This window comes from Saccopteryx bilineata, chromosome 6 (genome assembly GCF_036850765.1).
Source record: "Saccopteryx bilineata isolate mSacBil1 chromosome 6, mSacBil1_pri_phased_curated, whole genome shotgun sequence".
NCBI lineage: Eukaryota > Metazoa > Chordata > Mammalia > Chiroptera > Emballonuridae > Saccopteryx > Saccopteryx bilineata.
In genome coordinates this window covers 106,383,157-106,400,045 of record NC_089495.1, presented here as the reverse complement: position 1 = coordinate 106,400,045, position 16,889 = coordinate 106,383,157, and the positions used below count along the sequence as shown (strand labels likewise).

Genomic DNA, 16,889 nt, shown 5'->3' with positions numbered 1-16,889 from the left:
AGTGAAATGGAATAGAGAACCCAGAAATAAACCCACACCTTTATGGTCAATTGATATTTGACAGAGGAGTTAATAGCATACAATGGAGTAAAGACAGTCTTTTTAATAAATGATGTTGGGAAAACTGGACAGGTACATGCAAAACAATGTAACTAGACCACCAACTTACACCATTCACAAAAATAAATTCAAAATGAATAAAAGACATAAATGTATGTTGTGAAACCATAAACATCTTGGAAGAAAACAAAGGCAGAAAACTCTACAATGTCTCTCACAGCAATATTTTTGCTAATTTATCTCCATAGGCAAGTGAAATAAAGGACAAAATAAACAAATGGGACTATATCAAACTAAAAATCTTTTGCATAGCAAAAGACACCATTAACAAAATAAAAAGACAACACACACAATGGGAGAACATATTTGCCAGTAAGTCTGATAAGGAGTTAATAACCCAAATTTATAAAGAACTTCTAAAACTCAACACCAGGAAGGTAAACTATCCAATTAAAAATGGGCAAAGGGCCCTCGCCAGCTGGCTCAGTGATAGAGCGTTGGCCCAGCGTGTGGAAGTCCCAGGTTCAATTCCCGGCCAGGGCACACAGGAGAGAAGCACCCATCTGCTTCTCCACCCTTCCCCCTCTCCTTTCTCTCTACCTCTCTCTTTCCCTCCCGCAGCCAAGGCTCCACTGGAGCAAAGTTGGCCCAGGCGCAGAGGATGGCACTATGACCTCCACCTCAGGTGCTAGAATGGTTCTGGTTGCAATGGAGCAATGGTCCAGATTGACAGAATATCACCCCCTGGTGGGCATGCTGAGTGTTTTCCGTTTGGGTGCATGTGGGAGTCTGTAGCTCTGCCTTCCCACTTTTCACTTCAGAAAAATACAGAAAAAATAGGAAAAGGATCTGAATAGATACTTCTCCGAAGAGAACATACAGATGGCCAATAGGCATATGAAAAAGTGTTCAACATCACTAGTCATCAGAGAAATGCAAATTAAAACCACAATGAGATACCACCTCACATCTGTCAGAACGGTGTTAACAAATCAATACACAGTAAGTGCTGGCGAGGATGTGGAGAAAAGGGAACCCTCCTGCACTGCTGGTGGGAATGCAGACTTGTGCAGCCACTGTGAAAAACAGTATGGAGATTCCTCAAAAAATTAAAAATGGCCTGACCAGGCAGTTGCGCAGTGGATAGAGCATTGGACTGGGATGCAGAGGACCCAGGTTCGAGACCCCGAGGTCACCAGATTGAGCACAGGCTCATCTGGCTTGAGCAAAAAGCCCGCCAGCTTGAACCCAAGCTTGCTGGCTCCAGCAAGGGGTTACTCAGTCTGCTGAAGGCCCGCGGTCAAGGCACATATGAGAAAGCAATCAATGAACAACTAAGGTGTTGCAACGCTCAATGAAAAACTGATTGATGCTTCTCATCTCTCTCCATTCCTGTCTGTCTGTCCCTGTCTAACCCTCTCTCTCTCTGAGAAAAAAAAAAATTAAAAATGGAATTGCCTTTTGACCCAGCTATCCCACTTTTAGGAATATATCCTAAGAATATTAAATCACTGATTCAAAAGAAGATATGCACCTTCATGTTTATGGCAGCATTGTTTATAATAGCCAAGATCTGGAAACAGCCCATGTGCCCATCAGTGGATGAGTGGATTAAAAAGCAGTGGTACATATACACAATGGAATACTATGTGGCTGTGAAAAAGAAGAAAATCTTACCTTTTGCTGTGGCATGGATGGACCTGGAGATTATTATTATTTTTTTTGTATTTTTTCAAAGTTAAAAGCGGGGAGGCAGTCAGACAGACTCCCGCATGCACCCGACCGGGATCCACCCAGCATGCCCACCAAGGGGTGATGCTCTGCCCATCCGGGGGCATTGCTCCATTGTGGCTGAAGCCATTCTAGCACCTGAGGTGGAGGCCATGGAGCCATCCTCAGTGCCCGAGCCAACTTTGCTCCAATGGAGCCTTGGCTGCAGAGGAGAAGAGAGAGATAGAGAGGAAGGAGAGGGGGAGGAGTGGAGAAGCAGATGGGCGCTTCTCCTGTGTGCCCTGGCTGGGAATCGAACCTGGGACTTCTGCACATCAGGCCGACGCTCTACCACTAAGCCAACTGGTCAGGGCCTGGAGATTAGTATGCTAAGTGAAATAAACCAGGCAGAGAAAGAAAAATATCACATGATCTCACTTACATATGGAGCCTAATGAACAAAGTAAACTGAGGAACGAAATGGAGGCAGGAGTGGGGTCATGGGGAACAGAGACCGCTGTCAGAGAGAAAGGGGATGAGGGAATGGATCAGAGAAGGTGAAGGGATTAGTGAAATTATATATACATAGCACATGGACAGCAATCCTAGAGGGAAGGTGGAGAGGGGTTAGAGGGAAGGGGGCAAAGAGGGTGTAATGGGGGACATGGGGTTGCGGGGTGAGCGTGTTATATTGAGTGGGACACTTGAATCCATGTTAACACAATAAATTAAAGTTTAAAAAAAAGTTGTTTCGTGGTTGACAGACCTGAGGCTGTATTAAGACAGTTTAATATTGATGAGAATCTGATGTCTTAAGGGCTTAATGATTAAGGAAGAGAGAGGATAACATAAAGGAGAAAGGGGCATGTTAAAGAAGTGGAGTTAGTGCATAGTGACCGTTCTGAACCCCCTCAATACAGTATGCCGATTAACGTGTGAATAAACCACAACACCTTTGGGGGCTTTCTGCTAGGCTTAACATCTTAACACTTTATCAGTTTCTTCAAGGCAATCTCTCATTTACAGGACTATACATTGTCACAGTTTCTGTCAGTTGTGTGTCATTAACTTTAAAATAAGAACTGTGACAACAAACTTTCATTCCCCTGGAGTATCAAGTGAATGAAAGTCTCATTTGACATGGTCCTATTTTTTTTTAAGCAGGCATGTTGTTTCCTAATAACAGACTATACATAGCAAAAATAAAATCAGGTAATCACCACTTTATCATTTCCAAGTTTGGTATAACTTTTCTCATTGGCATTAGAGGAAAAATCCCTGGGACATTCAGTATTGTTATAAAGATTGTTGGTGAAGAAATGTGTATCATGTAGATATGAACAAAACCAACTCAATCTTTGTGTCCCAGATTTGTTTCATGCTGTGACTTGAATGAACTTCATTGTCCCTAGTAAGCATATGAAAGCTGTCTAGTTTATAATGACCTGTGTTCCTTAAAATGTAGCCATAAATATTTCTTGGTAGGAATAGCTGGAATGGCGTGACAGTGGAGATAAATATCAAATTGGTGACAGTATTGATTATAAGCAATCATCTGTCACAAGACTACCAAGAAGTATGGCCCCTGGTGCAACTACATTCTTTGTCCCTGTGTCCTGTCAGTACCTGAGTTACACTATAAATCATGTACCGTATAAAGAGTCTACCAGCAGAGAATAATTTATGCAAAACTGGGCTGACTGTCTGCTCAGGTCCCATCTTCCATAAGTAAATTACCATATAATAAATTCTACTGTATGCTGTGGAGTTACCTGCTCCGGATTTTTTTGTCATTATGGTGCGGAGTATACCTTTGCTCTAGCGCCGAACAATATGATTTTCTACCTGACAGGATGTCAGTACCCACAGATAAATAGTCCTGTCTCCTGTGAATCCTATAACTTCCCTAACCAGACACCAGGGTGTGAGCTTTGTGATCTCACTGTCTCCCTGGTATAATTTTATTTTACCTACCTTCATTTTCACTTACCATGTTTCCCCATGTATAAGATGCTCCCATGTATAAGACACACCTTAATTTTGGGGCCCAAAATTTGAAAAAAATATGTATTACATAAAGTTATTGAACTCAAGTTTTATTCATCATAAAATTCATACAGCTCCTCATCACTGTCAAAACTTCCATCCATTAACTTGTCTTCATCTCTGTCTGATGATGAATCACTGTCTTCAACAATGAGCACAAAAACAAGTGCGAAAAAGAGGGAAATGCAAGTAAAAAAACTCACAACCACTGTATAAGACATACCCAGTTTTTAGACCCCAAATTTTTAAAAAAACGTGCATCTTACACATGGGGAAATACAGTAGTTCCTACTTTCTCCAGCTACTTAATTTTTATCTTACTTTGGCAGTTTTACAAATTGCCTTATCTCCTTTTTGGAATACAAATTTACTGAAATAAAGAGAATGCTCAGAATTGAGGATTGTTTCGTCCACTGTGCCTTGAGGAGGAAGCAGAAGTGGAGCTGATATTTGCAGACTTAGCAGACAATCCATCTGATGGCAAACAGCAACTTGAATGTAATGTCCTCACATTTACATCGCCAGTCATATGACAGCAGTGGAGTGCTCCTACTTGTCCTGTGCATCACACCTGCCTCACCTGGAGAGATCTAAGTAATCTAGACAGTTACTTTACAGTATCTCTTCTTTGTTTTGTTTTTACTTAAAATTCACACTTTATTAGATTGAAATTAACTGTACAAAATCACATTTCCTCACCAAAAAAGCATTATTTTCTGTTATTCCTAGATAAACCATAAAAATCTTTGCAATTTTTGCAATAAGGCCAATGTTTCTGGTTATGCATATAAATAGCAATGGATATGGTCATGAAAAACACCCCAAAGAAAACTGGCAAAACCAGACCGCTGAGTGCTCAGTACCTGCGGATTTAGGTTCTGTGTGATCTGTGAAACAGGGTGCTCATTACGTCTGCTAAGAGGCTGATGCCCGGTGTGGCTGTAGATACAACAGCAGGAATGCAAGTAACAACACATGTGGGTGACAATAGCCTGTTCTTCCATTAACAGTAAGAGAACTTGTTTACATACATTCTTTGGATGGAGACAAAGCCTCCACTGAAACCTTCTTTAGGTGAGTGCATACTTTCTATCTTTCTGGTGATTTCTATAACCCTCCACAACAAAGTCTAAATGACGTCCTTAAAATATGCTGTACTCAAGTCAGAAGCTTCATTGCATTTTATAAAAGTTTTTTCCTCTCCCTTCATCCCCTGCTTCTCAATATTTCTTCCAACAACTGATGACTCTAATTCTGTTTATTGAATCAGTGATAATAAACATCATGCCCAAAATGATTTCAACCCCTCCATCCTATCACAGGAATCCAATAGCAGCAATCTGACACATTTGTGTAGGGTTCGCCATTAGGTGTCAATCATGAAATCCACATCATGCTTTGAGTGGAGTTATTTTAGCAAAGCCAGGTAACTTGACTTCTGTTGAGGCAGTGTTTACAGTATGTTTTACATCCAGGTTTCTTCTCCGTCTACATCCTGGCAAGAATCCACAGGAACTTAAACAATATGGAAACATTAAGAAAAATACAGCCCTGGCCGGTTGGCTCAGCGGTAGAGCGTCCGCCTAGCGTGCGGAGGACCCGGGTTCGATTCCCGGCCAGGGCACACAGGAGAAGCGCCCATTTGCTTCTCCACCCCTCCGCCGCGCTTTCCTCTCTGTCTCTCTCTTCCCCTCCCGCAGCCAAGGCTCCATTGGAGCAAAGATGGCCCGGGCGCTGGGGATGGCTCTGTGGCCTCTGCCTCAGGCGCTAGAGTGGCTCTGGTCGCAACATGGCGACGCCCAGGATGGGCAGAGCATCGCCCCCCGGTGGGCAGAGTGTCGCCCCTGGTGGGCGTGCCGGGTGGATCCCGGTCGGGCGCATGCGGGAGTCTGTCTGACTGTCTCTCCCTGTTTCCAGCTTCAGAAAAAAAAAAAAAATGAAGAAAAAAAAAAAAAGAAAAATACATAAATATCAGATAGGTATAGAGCATTATAAATTGTGGAGAAAAGCTCTTTACCTTTTCCTCGTTTCCACTTGAGTCCCTGATAATGACACTCCACAGAGTGTCTTGATTGGTCAGTCACTCTGCACATGTCGGCTTAGAGTCCCTCTGATGTGTTTAACTGGAGATGCCACATGTATTAATGTAAAAGATTTGAGGTGCTGACCTGGGACACTCTGTTACTCGACTGAGTAGTTATAATAACCTCAGAGGTTAACTGAGATTCTAGATTACCTTGGCAAGGCCTGCAGAACTTCCCACATTTCATTTGAATATCACATTTAGGGGCCAAATTTGTGGCTTCCTCAACCCAAAATTCATAATAAAATTTATTATTTTCTATTGCTACATTAATATGACACTGTAGTTTGGCTGCCAAGGAGACACCAGAGTTTGCTTGCCTGATTTTTTAACCCATGGGCTCTTGTTAAGAACACCATATGAAATCTATGAAATGGAAGTCTGTTAATACACCATAGAGCACAAATGCTTGACCAGTTATAAACTATTCCATCTAGCAGGTGTGCCAATCTTTATACTGTCTGTACATAAAACAAACACTTGTAAGAGCTCCACCACAGTTTCCAAAGCATCATGTCTTCCTGGCTATTGATGAGGGCCCATATCCTCCAGTTAAACCTTCCTTCACTTCTCTGATACAGGGCTGCGATTACATTGTTGAATGCTAAAAGCAGTTGCAGTGAGTGCTGGAAAAAAGAACAACCTTCCTCGGTTGTTCTCAATGTGGCAGACACCCCATAACAAGCCCAGACTTGCCAAGAACAGCAGAGTGTGTGGCTACCTCGGGAACACCTCTGTAAAGGCCTTTCAATATGGAAGGAAACTCACCGGACACTATACCTGACCACACCCCTTCTCCACGATCAGCCCCATCATTTGTGTATGGAGGATATCACAAATATGGACAGGGAGAAAGACTGATTCTTTCTAAAAAGTGAAAGTTAATAAAACATAAACTTAGGATCATAATGGTAGCTCACACTTACTGAGTATTACCAGATGCTGGACAGTGTGGGAAGCACATGGTATTAGTGTATATTATATACACATATCAATAATAATAATGTAAACATTCCATTATAATACTGTTGTGTGCCAGACACGATGCTGAGCACTTTACACATGTTCAAATCTTACTTCATTATCCTCTTGTGGTCTCAGTTGTCACACAGAGGGACATTTTTTTCAGAATGAGAAATGTCCCTCCCGTTGTGAACTAATTGGTCATTTAACAATATTTTATATCATTTGATCCCTTTTGCAGAAAGAAAAATATAAAGCCTTAAAGTTTCCAAAGTCTATATAAATGCCCAGAAACAGACCACCTACAAATCATTCCGTTCAACACATCTGTATTACATATCATGTTCCAGGAGGGTCTGGATCAGACACTTATCTCCTCAACAATTTTGTGATTTGAAGAACATCACTGTGGGTTGCAGATACTCAGCACTTAGGTGGTAGGCGCTTTCCCAATGCTGGGAGCTGGGTACAAGGCACAGCAAGAGGCAGGCTTTTGAGCCAGGCTGTAAGTCAGGGCAGGACCGGCAACAAAGCCTCTGACTCAGGTGCTGGGCTCCTGCACACAAGACCTCAGAGCCTAAGCTGCGTTGTTCAGCAGCCATCTCTTTGGTAACTTCCCATTTTCTGCCCCGTCAAAGCACACACGCCAAGCAGTCAATGAACAACTAAAGTGAAGCAACTATGAGTTGATACTTCTCTCTCCTCACCCCACCGCTCTCTGTAAAATTAATCAATATGTAGGAAGTATTTGTTGTTAAAAATTTAAACTGAACTGGGAGTCCTATATTTTATCTAACACCCTACTTCATCCTCTCTGTGTTGTCTGTGGTGTTTGGCCCCATGAAACTCTCCTCCTTTGGGCCATATCACATTTGTTGCTTTTCCTACTCTGCTCCTTTTGCCTGGTTCAGTGACTTCTATAGCTTGCACTGGGATCATTTAGCACATATCTGTAAGCCTCTCTTTTTATCTCCACAAGTTCTCTCCTTGGTGCAGTCATCTCTTCTTATCCCTGATTGGAGTGTAGTTCTTCAAGTGTGGTCCTGGACTTGCAGCAGCGACATCACCTGGGAACTGTACAGAAATGCAAATTCTCAGGCCCCAAGCCACACTGACAGAATCAGGCCTTCTGGGGTGGGGCTCAGCAAGCTGTATTTTAAGAAGCCCTTCAGTTGCTTCAGGTGCAAGAAGTTTGAGAACCTCTGGTTTAAATGAATACTTCTATGCTGTTGACTCCCAAATCTTATTAACCTTCGGAACCAGAATCTGCATTTTAACAAGAGCCTAGGTGATGATAATGCCGCTGGTCTGTGGATCACATTTTCCATAGCAACAACCTACAATAGAGGTTCTCAGAGAGTGGTCCTCAGACCACCAGAGTCGGCATCACTGGAAACTTGAGAGAAATGCACATTCTAGGACCTCACCTCACACTCTCTGAATCAGAAATTCTGGGGGTGGATGTTCGTACCTGAAGACCCAAGGAAAAATCCTGAGACAGAAACTCTACCTCTGGAAGTGGAGGACAGGAAATATTGAAGAGGCTGGCCAGTCCAGTCCAGTAACTAATAGAGTTTATTAAGAGAAAATTACATGCCAGGTGTGTCTTGGGCAACTGCAGTACAAAGTGGATGTTCTCACTATTTGGCAGGTACCAGAGAATTATATGAGATAAAGGGTGGGTAGTCATGCGTACAAGTATGTGAATGCTACCAGGTACGGAAATTACTTTGCATGTTTGACCAGGACAGGACAAGAACCTGTTCCAGGAACCAGCATGTAGTGGGAAGCAGGAGAGGGAGGCTTATTTATGTCAGAATGGACATGAGTTACCATCAGTCTTTGGGGTGGGCTGCAGACAGCAATCTCCATTCTGGCCCACGTCCAGCTTGCAGGACAGATGGTGATCATGTCATGGAACAATCTCTCCTTCATAGTGGAGCCCAGCGATCTGTATTTTCACCCCCCTATCTCCTCAGGTGATTCTTATGCATGCTCTAGACCAGGGGTAGTCAACCTTTTCATACCTACTGCCCACTTTTGTATCTGTTTTTCTAACTGCCCACCGGTTCCACAGTAATGGTGATTTATAAAGTAGGGAAGTAACTTTACTTTATAAAATTTATAAAGCAGAGTTATAATAAGTTAAAGCATATAATAATAATTACTTACCAAGTACTTTATGTCAGATTTTTGCTAAGTTTGGCAGAATAAATCTTTATAAAACAACTTACCATAGTTAAATCTATCTTTTTATTTATACTTTGCTACCACCTACCATGAAAGCTGGAACGCCCACTACTGGGCAGTAGGGACCAGGTTGACTACCATTACTCGAGCAATCTTCTTTAAAACCTATTTCATCTCAGGGCACAAGTAAACTAATTACTAAAATTGTGTGGCACACCAAAAATATATCTTTTACCAATCTGACAAAAAAAAAAGATATGATTTTGATTCATTCACACCAGACAGATGCTGTTGTGTTGGCTGTTGTCATTTTTTTTTTATTTGACAATCTAAGGGAAATGAGGTCAGTGACTCTGATGAAACAGTCAGAAACAAAGAAATATCACGCTTGGCTCTGTTTATGTTCCATTTATAAACAGGTATAACCATTACAGTAAAATTAAGACACTCTAACCTTGAAATCTGCATGTACTTGCTTTAAAATTTTTTTATCCCTCATTATCGTGAGTCATAGAATTTCTTAGCCTACTTTTGAAACTTGCACACTCACTGCAAAGGTGACAGAAGTGGGATGACGTGCTGTGGTCTGCTACAGATGCAGCTGGGGGCGCTCGGGGCTGGGGGTTAGAGGTGGGGAGGGGACACTCGCTGCTCCGAGGCCACAACGTTGCTAGAGGTCTTGTGGAGGGGCGGTGTTGAAAGTGGCGGTTTCATTACTCCAGCATCAGCATGCTGACCCATGAATGCCCTCTGCCTGGACTATGGCAAATACCTGGTCCCAACTGGCCTCCCAGGCTCAGGCGCTACCCCACCACCCAGCGAGGTGTTTTGCAGGCTCCAGCTCCTGGTTACACCAGATGCCCTTGCTGTCTCCCTTTGCTTTTTCTCCAAAGCCTTTCCTCTGCTTCCTTCGGCGCCCTCTCCTTGGGAATGCCCTCTTTGTTTCTATCTTGTGCTTGCCGTTATGCTGGCCAGCAGCTGAGCACAGACATCTGGACATCCCGGTCATCCATTTGCTAGCTCAGCCTCCACCTGGCAACCCCCTGTGGTACAGATTCCTGTTTCCTCCCTGGCAGCTAGCTGAGTTCAACACATATTGTCTACTTGGGCAAGAGATGCCAGGGGGAATAAAACACAGCCCGTCTTAAGGGAGCAAGTAACAGGTCCTGGGAACTAGCCACAGCCATGTAACCAGCTAAGTGACCTGAAAGAGATTCCAGCCCATGCTCAGTTTTCCTGGTCTGGCCAGCACTTTTTAGGCCTTAAGATTACACAGGAGCCCATTCATTACTCTTCAAAAGGTGTGAGCTATTTTCCTAAGAAGCCGGCAAGGAGACTGAGCCTCTGCCACTTCCTCGCAGCTTACACAGAGCCAGGGAAGGGACGTGGCGTGCACGTGGAGCTCAGGCTTGCTCCATGACTAATATTTTGTGCGCCCTGGAGAGGAAATGCTGAGAGCCGAGGACTGCTCAGAGCTCACTGGTGTCTGCGGAATAGAGTCCAGAATCTTTAGAAAGTTGGTTCACAATTAAAAATTGCCTCACATGTATGTTTAAGAAAAACCTTTCCAAAGCTCCACCTTGACCTGTTCAATAACTATCATTTGTATGATACAAGGCTTCCACATTCTGGTAAAGGTTACTGCTACATGAGTAGAAGTGGCCAGGAGAGGCCGTGTTCATACTTTAAACATCATTGACATGCTACTCTCATGTCTCCTTGAGGACCTGTTACAGGGGCTCTTGGTTCCTAGAAGGTCCTTGGTTCCTAGAAGGTCCTTTTTCCTTCTCTATCATTTCCTTCAAAACTAAAAATGTTTCATACAGAAAAGAAGAGGAATGTGTGTGTGGATGACACTGACCTGATATTTGGCAGGTCCATCTGATATAAGTGCTTTTATTAACCTGTGAACTGAGTCTATGGTTAGTTTAGAAGACACAATTACAAACTTCAAACCAAAAAATGAAAAAAAAAATCATTACAAAGTTGATTGCTTTGGACACCATGACATGAGCTAATTTTTCTAGTATATTTTGTCATACACATGTAGCACTTAGCAGTTGCTTGATAAATATTTGCCAATTGAATGAATAAAACATAAAACCTTCTCCAAGGTTGCCTCATCCAACATTGGCATTGTAGCCTGAGAAAGGGAGAGGGAACTCAGAGTACCTTTTAGGGATGCCAGCTCAGGGCCCTATCCAGGAGCAGGGAGAGATCCTGGACACAGAGTCTGCATCATATGGCCCCTGGGAAGGAGGAAGGCCCAGGACTGGAAACCATAGCCCACCGTGCCTCTCTGGTGGTCCCTGACTCGACCACCCTGGGTCTTTTAGGGTTCCCCTCCCCCTTTATAGCCAGTTGTAAATGCAGGAGAAGAACACTGCTGGGGTAAGAACAATTTTAGATTTTAGAACAATTTTTCAAATATTCTTGATCATTACTTACAGTAAAAAAACATTTTACTTTGTGAACCAGGAAAGACACCAACATAAAATTAAAACCAAAGTCTTATAATACATTACCCTTACTAAATGAAATGCACTGATTTCTCAATTCTATTTTTTTTATTTTATTTCTTGATTTGAGAGAGAGAGAGAGAGAGATCGATCAACTTAATGATCCACCCATCTATGCATCATTCACTGGTTGACCCCTGCATGTGCCCTGACTGGGGATCGAACCTACAATGTTGATGTATTGAGATGATGCTCCCTCCAATCAACAGAGTTACCTGGCCAGGGCTCAATTCTATTCTTGCTCACTCCTTTCCATGAAAGAAAAATGTAGCCCTGGCCAAATAGCTTGGCTGGTGCAAGCGTTGTCCAATAAGCAAAGGTTATGGATTAGATCCCTGGTCAGGGCACACAGAGGAACAGATCGATGTTTCTGTCTTTCTTCTCTTCCTTTCTCTCTAAAATTAATAAATAAAATTCACAATCCACTAATGGGTGAGACCAGCATTTTGAAAACAACTGCACAGTGATCCGCTGGCGGGACGGGCTCAGACTCTCCATCTCAGGGACCCTGCAGCAAAGGAAGGGTGACCCTCCTCCACGCCCACACCTGGAAACACATTTAGGTCACAGCAAAGTGTGATGTAAATCCTTCTTTTCTAGAATCTGAACCAGAAATCTTCAAGGAGAGGTCTTTGCTTCTATATCTAAAATAATAAACTATACATTAAAAAATCAGTAAGGCCCTGGCCGGTTGGCTCAGCGGTAGAGCATCGGCCTGGCGTGCGGGGGACCTGGGTTCGATTCCCGGCCAGGGCACATAGGAGAAGCGCCCATTTGCTTCTCCACCCCCCCACCCCCTCCTTCCTCTCTGTCTCTCTCTTCCTCTCCCGCAGCCAAGGCTCCATTGGAGCAAGGATGGGATGGCCCGGGCGCTGGGGATGGCTCCTTGGCCTCTGCCCCAGGCGCTAGAGTGGCTCTGGTCGCGGCAGAGCGACGCCCCGGAGGGGCAGAGCATCGCCCCTGGTGGGCAGAGCGTCGCCCCCTGGTGGGCGTGCCGGGTGGATCCCGGTCGGGCGCATGCGGGAGTCTGTCTGACTGTCTCTCCCCGTTTCCAGCTTCAGAAAAATACAAAAAAAAAAAAATCAGTAAGATTCTTAATCACAATCTTCCATAGGGAAGAAGACACTTTTGACTGCCCAGACAGGAACTCAGAGCAGAAAGACTGTTTCAAATAATCCTCAAAAATCTACAAAACACAGTTTAGAGAATGCTGCCCCAAGTGGCTGCTCTCTGCTTCTTCCACTAATGGGAAGAAACACATTGTAGACTTCCTCACTGCTGATCCAAGCGAGGGCAAGGCCAAGGCCAAGCGAGGGGCACTACAAGGGGAATTGAAGGCATCACTGTTATGTTGCTAATCAAGTGACAAAAGCAGAACTTTGCTAGCGTGCTGAGCGATTCTTGTTTATGGAGTCATCATTTGTAGTTTCAAACTAAGCAAGTTGTGCCCTGCCTACCTCCAGGGGGCACCATTCACACTGACCACATCGTGATTGAGGGCCTCTAGAAATAGGTTTATGTTTTAAATCGTGAAAAACAAAATAAGGTTACAGAGTTGTTGGCCATAACATCCAACATTTTCTTTCACCCTTGACGGCATCCGCTGATTCCTCCTTTTCAGTAAGAGCAGCTTCTCTGGTTGGGAGTGGGTAGGATCTTAAAGACTGGACTTCTTAGAACCATCAGTTTCTATTTGGGAAATCTAAGACTCTGTCAAATCATGACTAAAACCGGCACGATGACAACACTTAGCCACCAAGCTGGGAGAATAAGGCACATTGAAGTTCTTTTTTTTTTTTTACAGAAACAGAGAGAAAGTCAGAGAGAGGGATAGATAGGGACAGGCAGACAGGAATGGAGATGAATAGCATCAATCATCAGTTTTTCGTTGTGACACCTTGGTTGTTCATTGATTACTTTTTCATATGTGCTTTGACCGTGGGCCTTCAGCAGACCGAGTAACTCCTTGCTCGAGCCAGCGACCTTGAGTCCAAGCTGGTAAGCTTTGCTCAAACCAGATGAGCCTGCGTTCAAGCTGGTGACCTCGGGGTCTCGAACCTGGGTCCTCAGCATCCCAGTCCAATGCTCTATCCACTGTGCCACCGCCTGGTCAGGCTAAAGTTCTTAATAAATGTCTAAGAAGCCAGGTCCTGCTGCAGTTCTGCTCTCAGGCGTCAGGGCTCGGGTTTGCTACCTCCTACCTAATGGCACTGGGAAAGGCCATGGGACAACCCAGGGAGAAGCTGTTTGCCATGTGGTTGCTTAGGTACAGTAGCTCTGCAGAGGAGGGTATTGTGCCTAAACTTGATGATTTGCTCTGAGCCAGGAGAGAGGTAGGACTCTGAAAATTGGACTCAGCCCAGAATTCTTTACACTTGCTGAAAAATTTTTGCTGCCATAAACAATCATTAAATAATTTCTTGGATCAATATGGTTATCCTGAGTGCCTCGGATATATACCATTACATTTTTACCCAAAACATAAAAATAAAATACACCTTTGATCTCAAAGGCAACCATTTCTATGGCAGCAGCTCTATTTTATTAACTGTAAGATGAGCAATCATATTTCCAGAGACTAGAAGAATGGAAAAATTTAAAATCTCCCGGGAGCACATTTTGTGACGTGGGGTTTCATGAGGCTAACATGAACATCCCTGATGAGGCACACTTACTTTTTGTACCTTGATTGAAAAAAAAAAAAATCATGCCAATAAAGTCACTGGCCAACTTGCAAAATGCAAACCACTCTTCCTAATTCTTTCTAACAGAATCAGTCCCCCCTTTAGTCTTGATTGTTCTACAGACCTGTTTTATCTGAAGTCCCCAAACTGTGGGAGGAAGTGATTTGCTTGGTGGTGCTGGTGGCAGGCGTCTGTAAGCTAGCACTGGTCTCAGTGTAGCCAGCTGTGTCTCCTCCTGTGGTCCCCTCTGTGGTTCTGCTTCTACAGAAACTTCTCTGTGTGGACTGTCTCGCCCACAGCAGTTTCCAGGCCGCCGCTCTATACTTCTTTGAAATTAGGTTGTAGAGGATTGGGTTAATGGATGCACTTAGATAGAAAAGTTGCAACGCAACGATGTTAAAGTACTGAGAGAAGTACATCATTTGAGAATCTTCCGTATTTATGTAAATTATTCTGCCAACGTGGAAAGGCAACCAGCAAACTATAAAAGCCAGAACCACCACCACTGCAAAACAAGACACAGGCACCAGAATTAGCTAAAGCATCGCAAAACAAATAAGGGTCCCCAAGAAACCATCGGAAGTAATAAGTAACAGACAACAAATTAAATAAAACTTTGACCTAGCCAAATCCCCAGCCCATCCATATTTGTTTAAAGCTGCATATTTGGCTCATATATGTGTTATCAATGCTGGACATAAAGCAGAAGGAGCAATTTCTATTAATAAGCTGCAGGCTCCCTTCCACTCAGCCACTTGAGAGGCGTGTTCTCTGCTTTCCGTTGAAAAGAATTCTGCATCGGGTCTGCACAATCATGGTTCTCTTTAGCCTTTAGAAAAACAGCCTCAAGTATAGAAATTTTAGTTCAACGTTATCTACCGTGTCTTCCTAAGGTTACGGTGAGAACCCATATCTGCGAAACCTAAGGGGGACAGGCAGTCGCCTTAAGAGTCTTTAATTACGTGTCCCGGATCAGCCCGGCTCACTGACGCCAGCGGTCGTGGAAAATCATTGCTGTTTAAGGGACCCGAGTTTCTTACCTCCAGGGACACCTGGGGACTTAGCTAGAGGAGGCGCCGAGGGCTGGGAGACTAGCGGGTTGTTGTTAGGCAGAGAGAGAGATGGCGTCACTTACGCAGGACGCGGACCGTCTGCCGGTGGCCCCTTTCCCGCCCGGAGGCGGCCGGGCCCCGCAGCGGCCCCCGGCTCCTCCACAGCTCGCGCCCAATGAGCCCGTAGAGGACGCTGAGGCACAGGAAGGGCAGAAAGAAGTAGGCGGTGGTGACCCACAGCATAACACGCAGCGAGCCCAGCTGCGCGGGGCTCGGCCGGCACTCGCGGCTGAACAGCGCCGCCGCCGCCGCCGCCTCGCGCCCCGACGGCGGGGACCGAGCCGGGGCCTGCGCCCACCCGAGGGGCGGCGGCGTGGGGGGCGGCGAGGCGCGCGGCGAGGGGTGGAGCCGCGCGCTGCCGTTAAGGTCCGGGAGCGCCTCGACGCGGGGGTCCTGCTCGACGCCCACCAGGAAGAAGAAAGGCCCCGCGGAGAGCAGCGCCACGGCCCAGAGCGCAGCGATGAGCGTGCGGACTCGGGCTCGGGTGACGAGGACGCGGGCGCGGAGCGGGCGACAGATGGCGAGGTAGCGCTCGACGCTGAGGGCTGTCATGTGCAGCAGCGTGGCGTAGGTGCAGCCCTCGCCCACATAGAGCGACAGGCGACAGAGCAGCGGCCCGAACACCCAGGGCCGCGAGCGCCACAGGCGGTACAGGTCGAAGGGCAGCCCGAGCAGGATGAGCAGGTCGGACACGGCCATGCTGCCCAGGTACAGGTTGGTGGTGGTCCGCATGTCCCGGTAACGGCCAATGAGCAGCACCGTCACCACGTTGCCGCTCACCCCGACGGCGAATAGGCCCAGGCACACGGCGGTCACGGGCACCAGAGCGCCCAGGGGGAAGGGCGAGCAGCGGTGCTCGTCGCATGGCAGGAGCGCGGCCCACGGCGGCTCCCGCGCGCCCTCCGCGCCGTCGCTGCCGTTCCGGGGGCTGCCCATGGGCGCGCCCCACGGGCCAGACGCACAGACACGCGCGGGCTCCAGGCGCCGCAGCGCTCCTGGGTGGGCCGGGCGCCTAGCCTTGGTGGCGAAGCGCTTCCTTTGGCAGCCCACTCGCGGCGAGCGCGCCTAGCCCTTGCCCGCTGTGCAGGAGCCCAGGCAGCGCAGCCCGAGCCCTGCAGCGCGGGAACGCAGCTCTGCAGGGTCCGCTTTGACGCGCGACCCAGCGGGTGGCGCGCAGTCTCCGCCCCCGGCTACCGCCCGCCCCATTCACGCCCATTTCCCAGGCCTGTTGTTTGCAAGGGCGCTTCCCTCTCCACCAACGGGAACTCGGGGAGGGGGGTGGGGTGCGGCCACAGCGCATCGGCCCCACCCCGTCCGGGGGAGCGATGCGTGAACCCCAGTGAGGTTAGTTGCTGGGCGGTTTGGTTGGTCTGCCACAACGGGGACCTTCTGAGGGACGTTGACCGGCGCCTGCTTACTGACGGTCGGGAAGGCTGCCCCAATACTTAAGAGTGGGAAAGGAGTTTAGAGGAGAATCTAGAGTTCCTCCGGAGTTCTAGTTGGGGCTCCACAACCTAGTGAC

General features: G+C 46.2%; 1 protein-coding gene and 1 non-coding gene across 2 annotated transcripts; one reads left to right on the top strand and one right to left on the bottom strand.

The window, feature by feature from the left end:
• The first annotated feature begins 5,364 nt into the window (after positions 1–5,364).
• Positions 5,365–5,440, top strand: TRNAA-AGC (transfer RNA alanine (anticodon AGC)). Its single transcript has one exon. It is a non-coding gene; the product is annotated as a tRNA-Ala (tRNA).
• Positions 5,441–12,902: 7,462 nt separating this feature from the next.
• MLNR (motilin receptor) lies at positions 12,903–16,303 on the bottom strand. Its single transcript, XM_066235522.1, has 2 exons — positions 15,391–16,303; positions 12,903–14,760 (listed from the first exon to the last, which is right to left on the bottom strand). Exons 1-2 carry the CDS (start codon positions 16,301–16,303, stop codon positions 14,372–14,374), a joined length of 1,302 nt encoding a protein of 433 aa, XP_066091619.1. The 3' UTR covers positions 12,903–14,371.
• Positions 16,304–16,889: the final 586 nt, after the last annotated feature.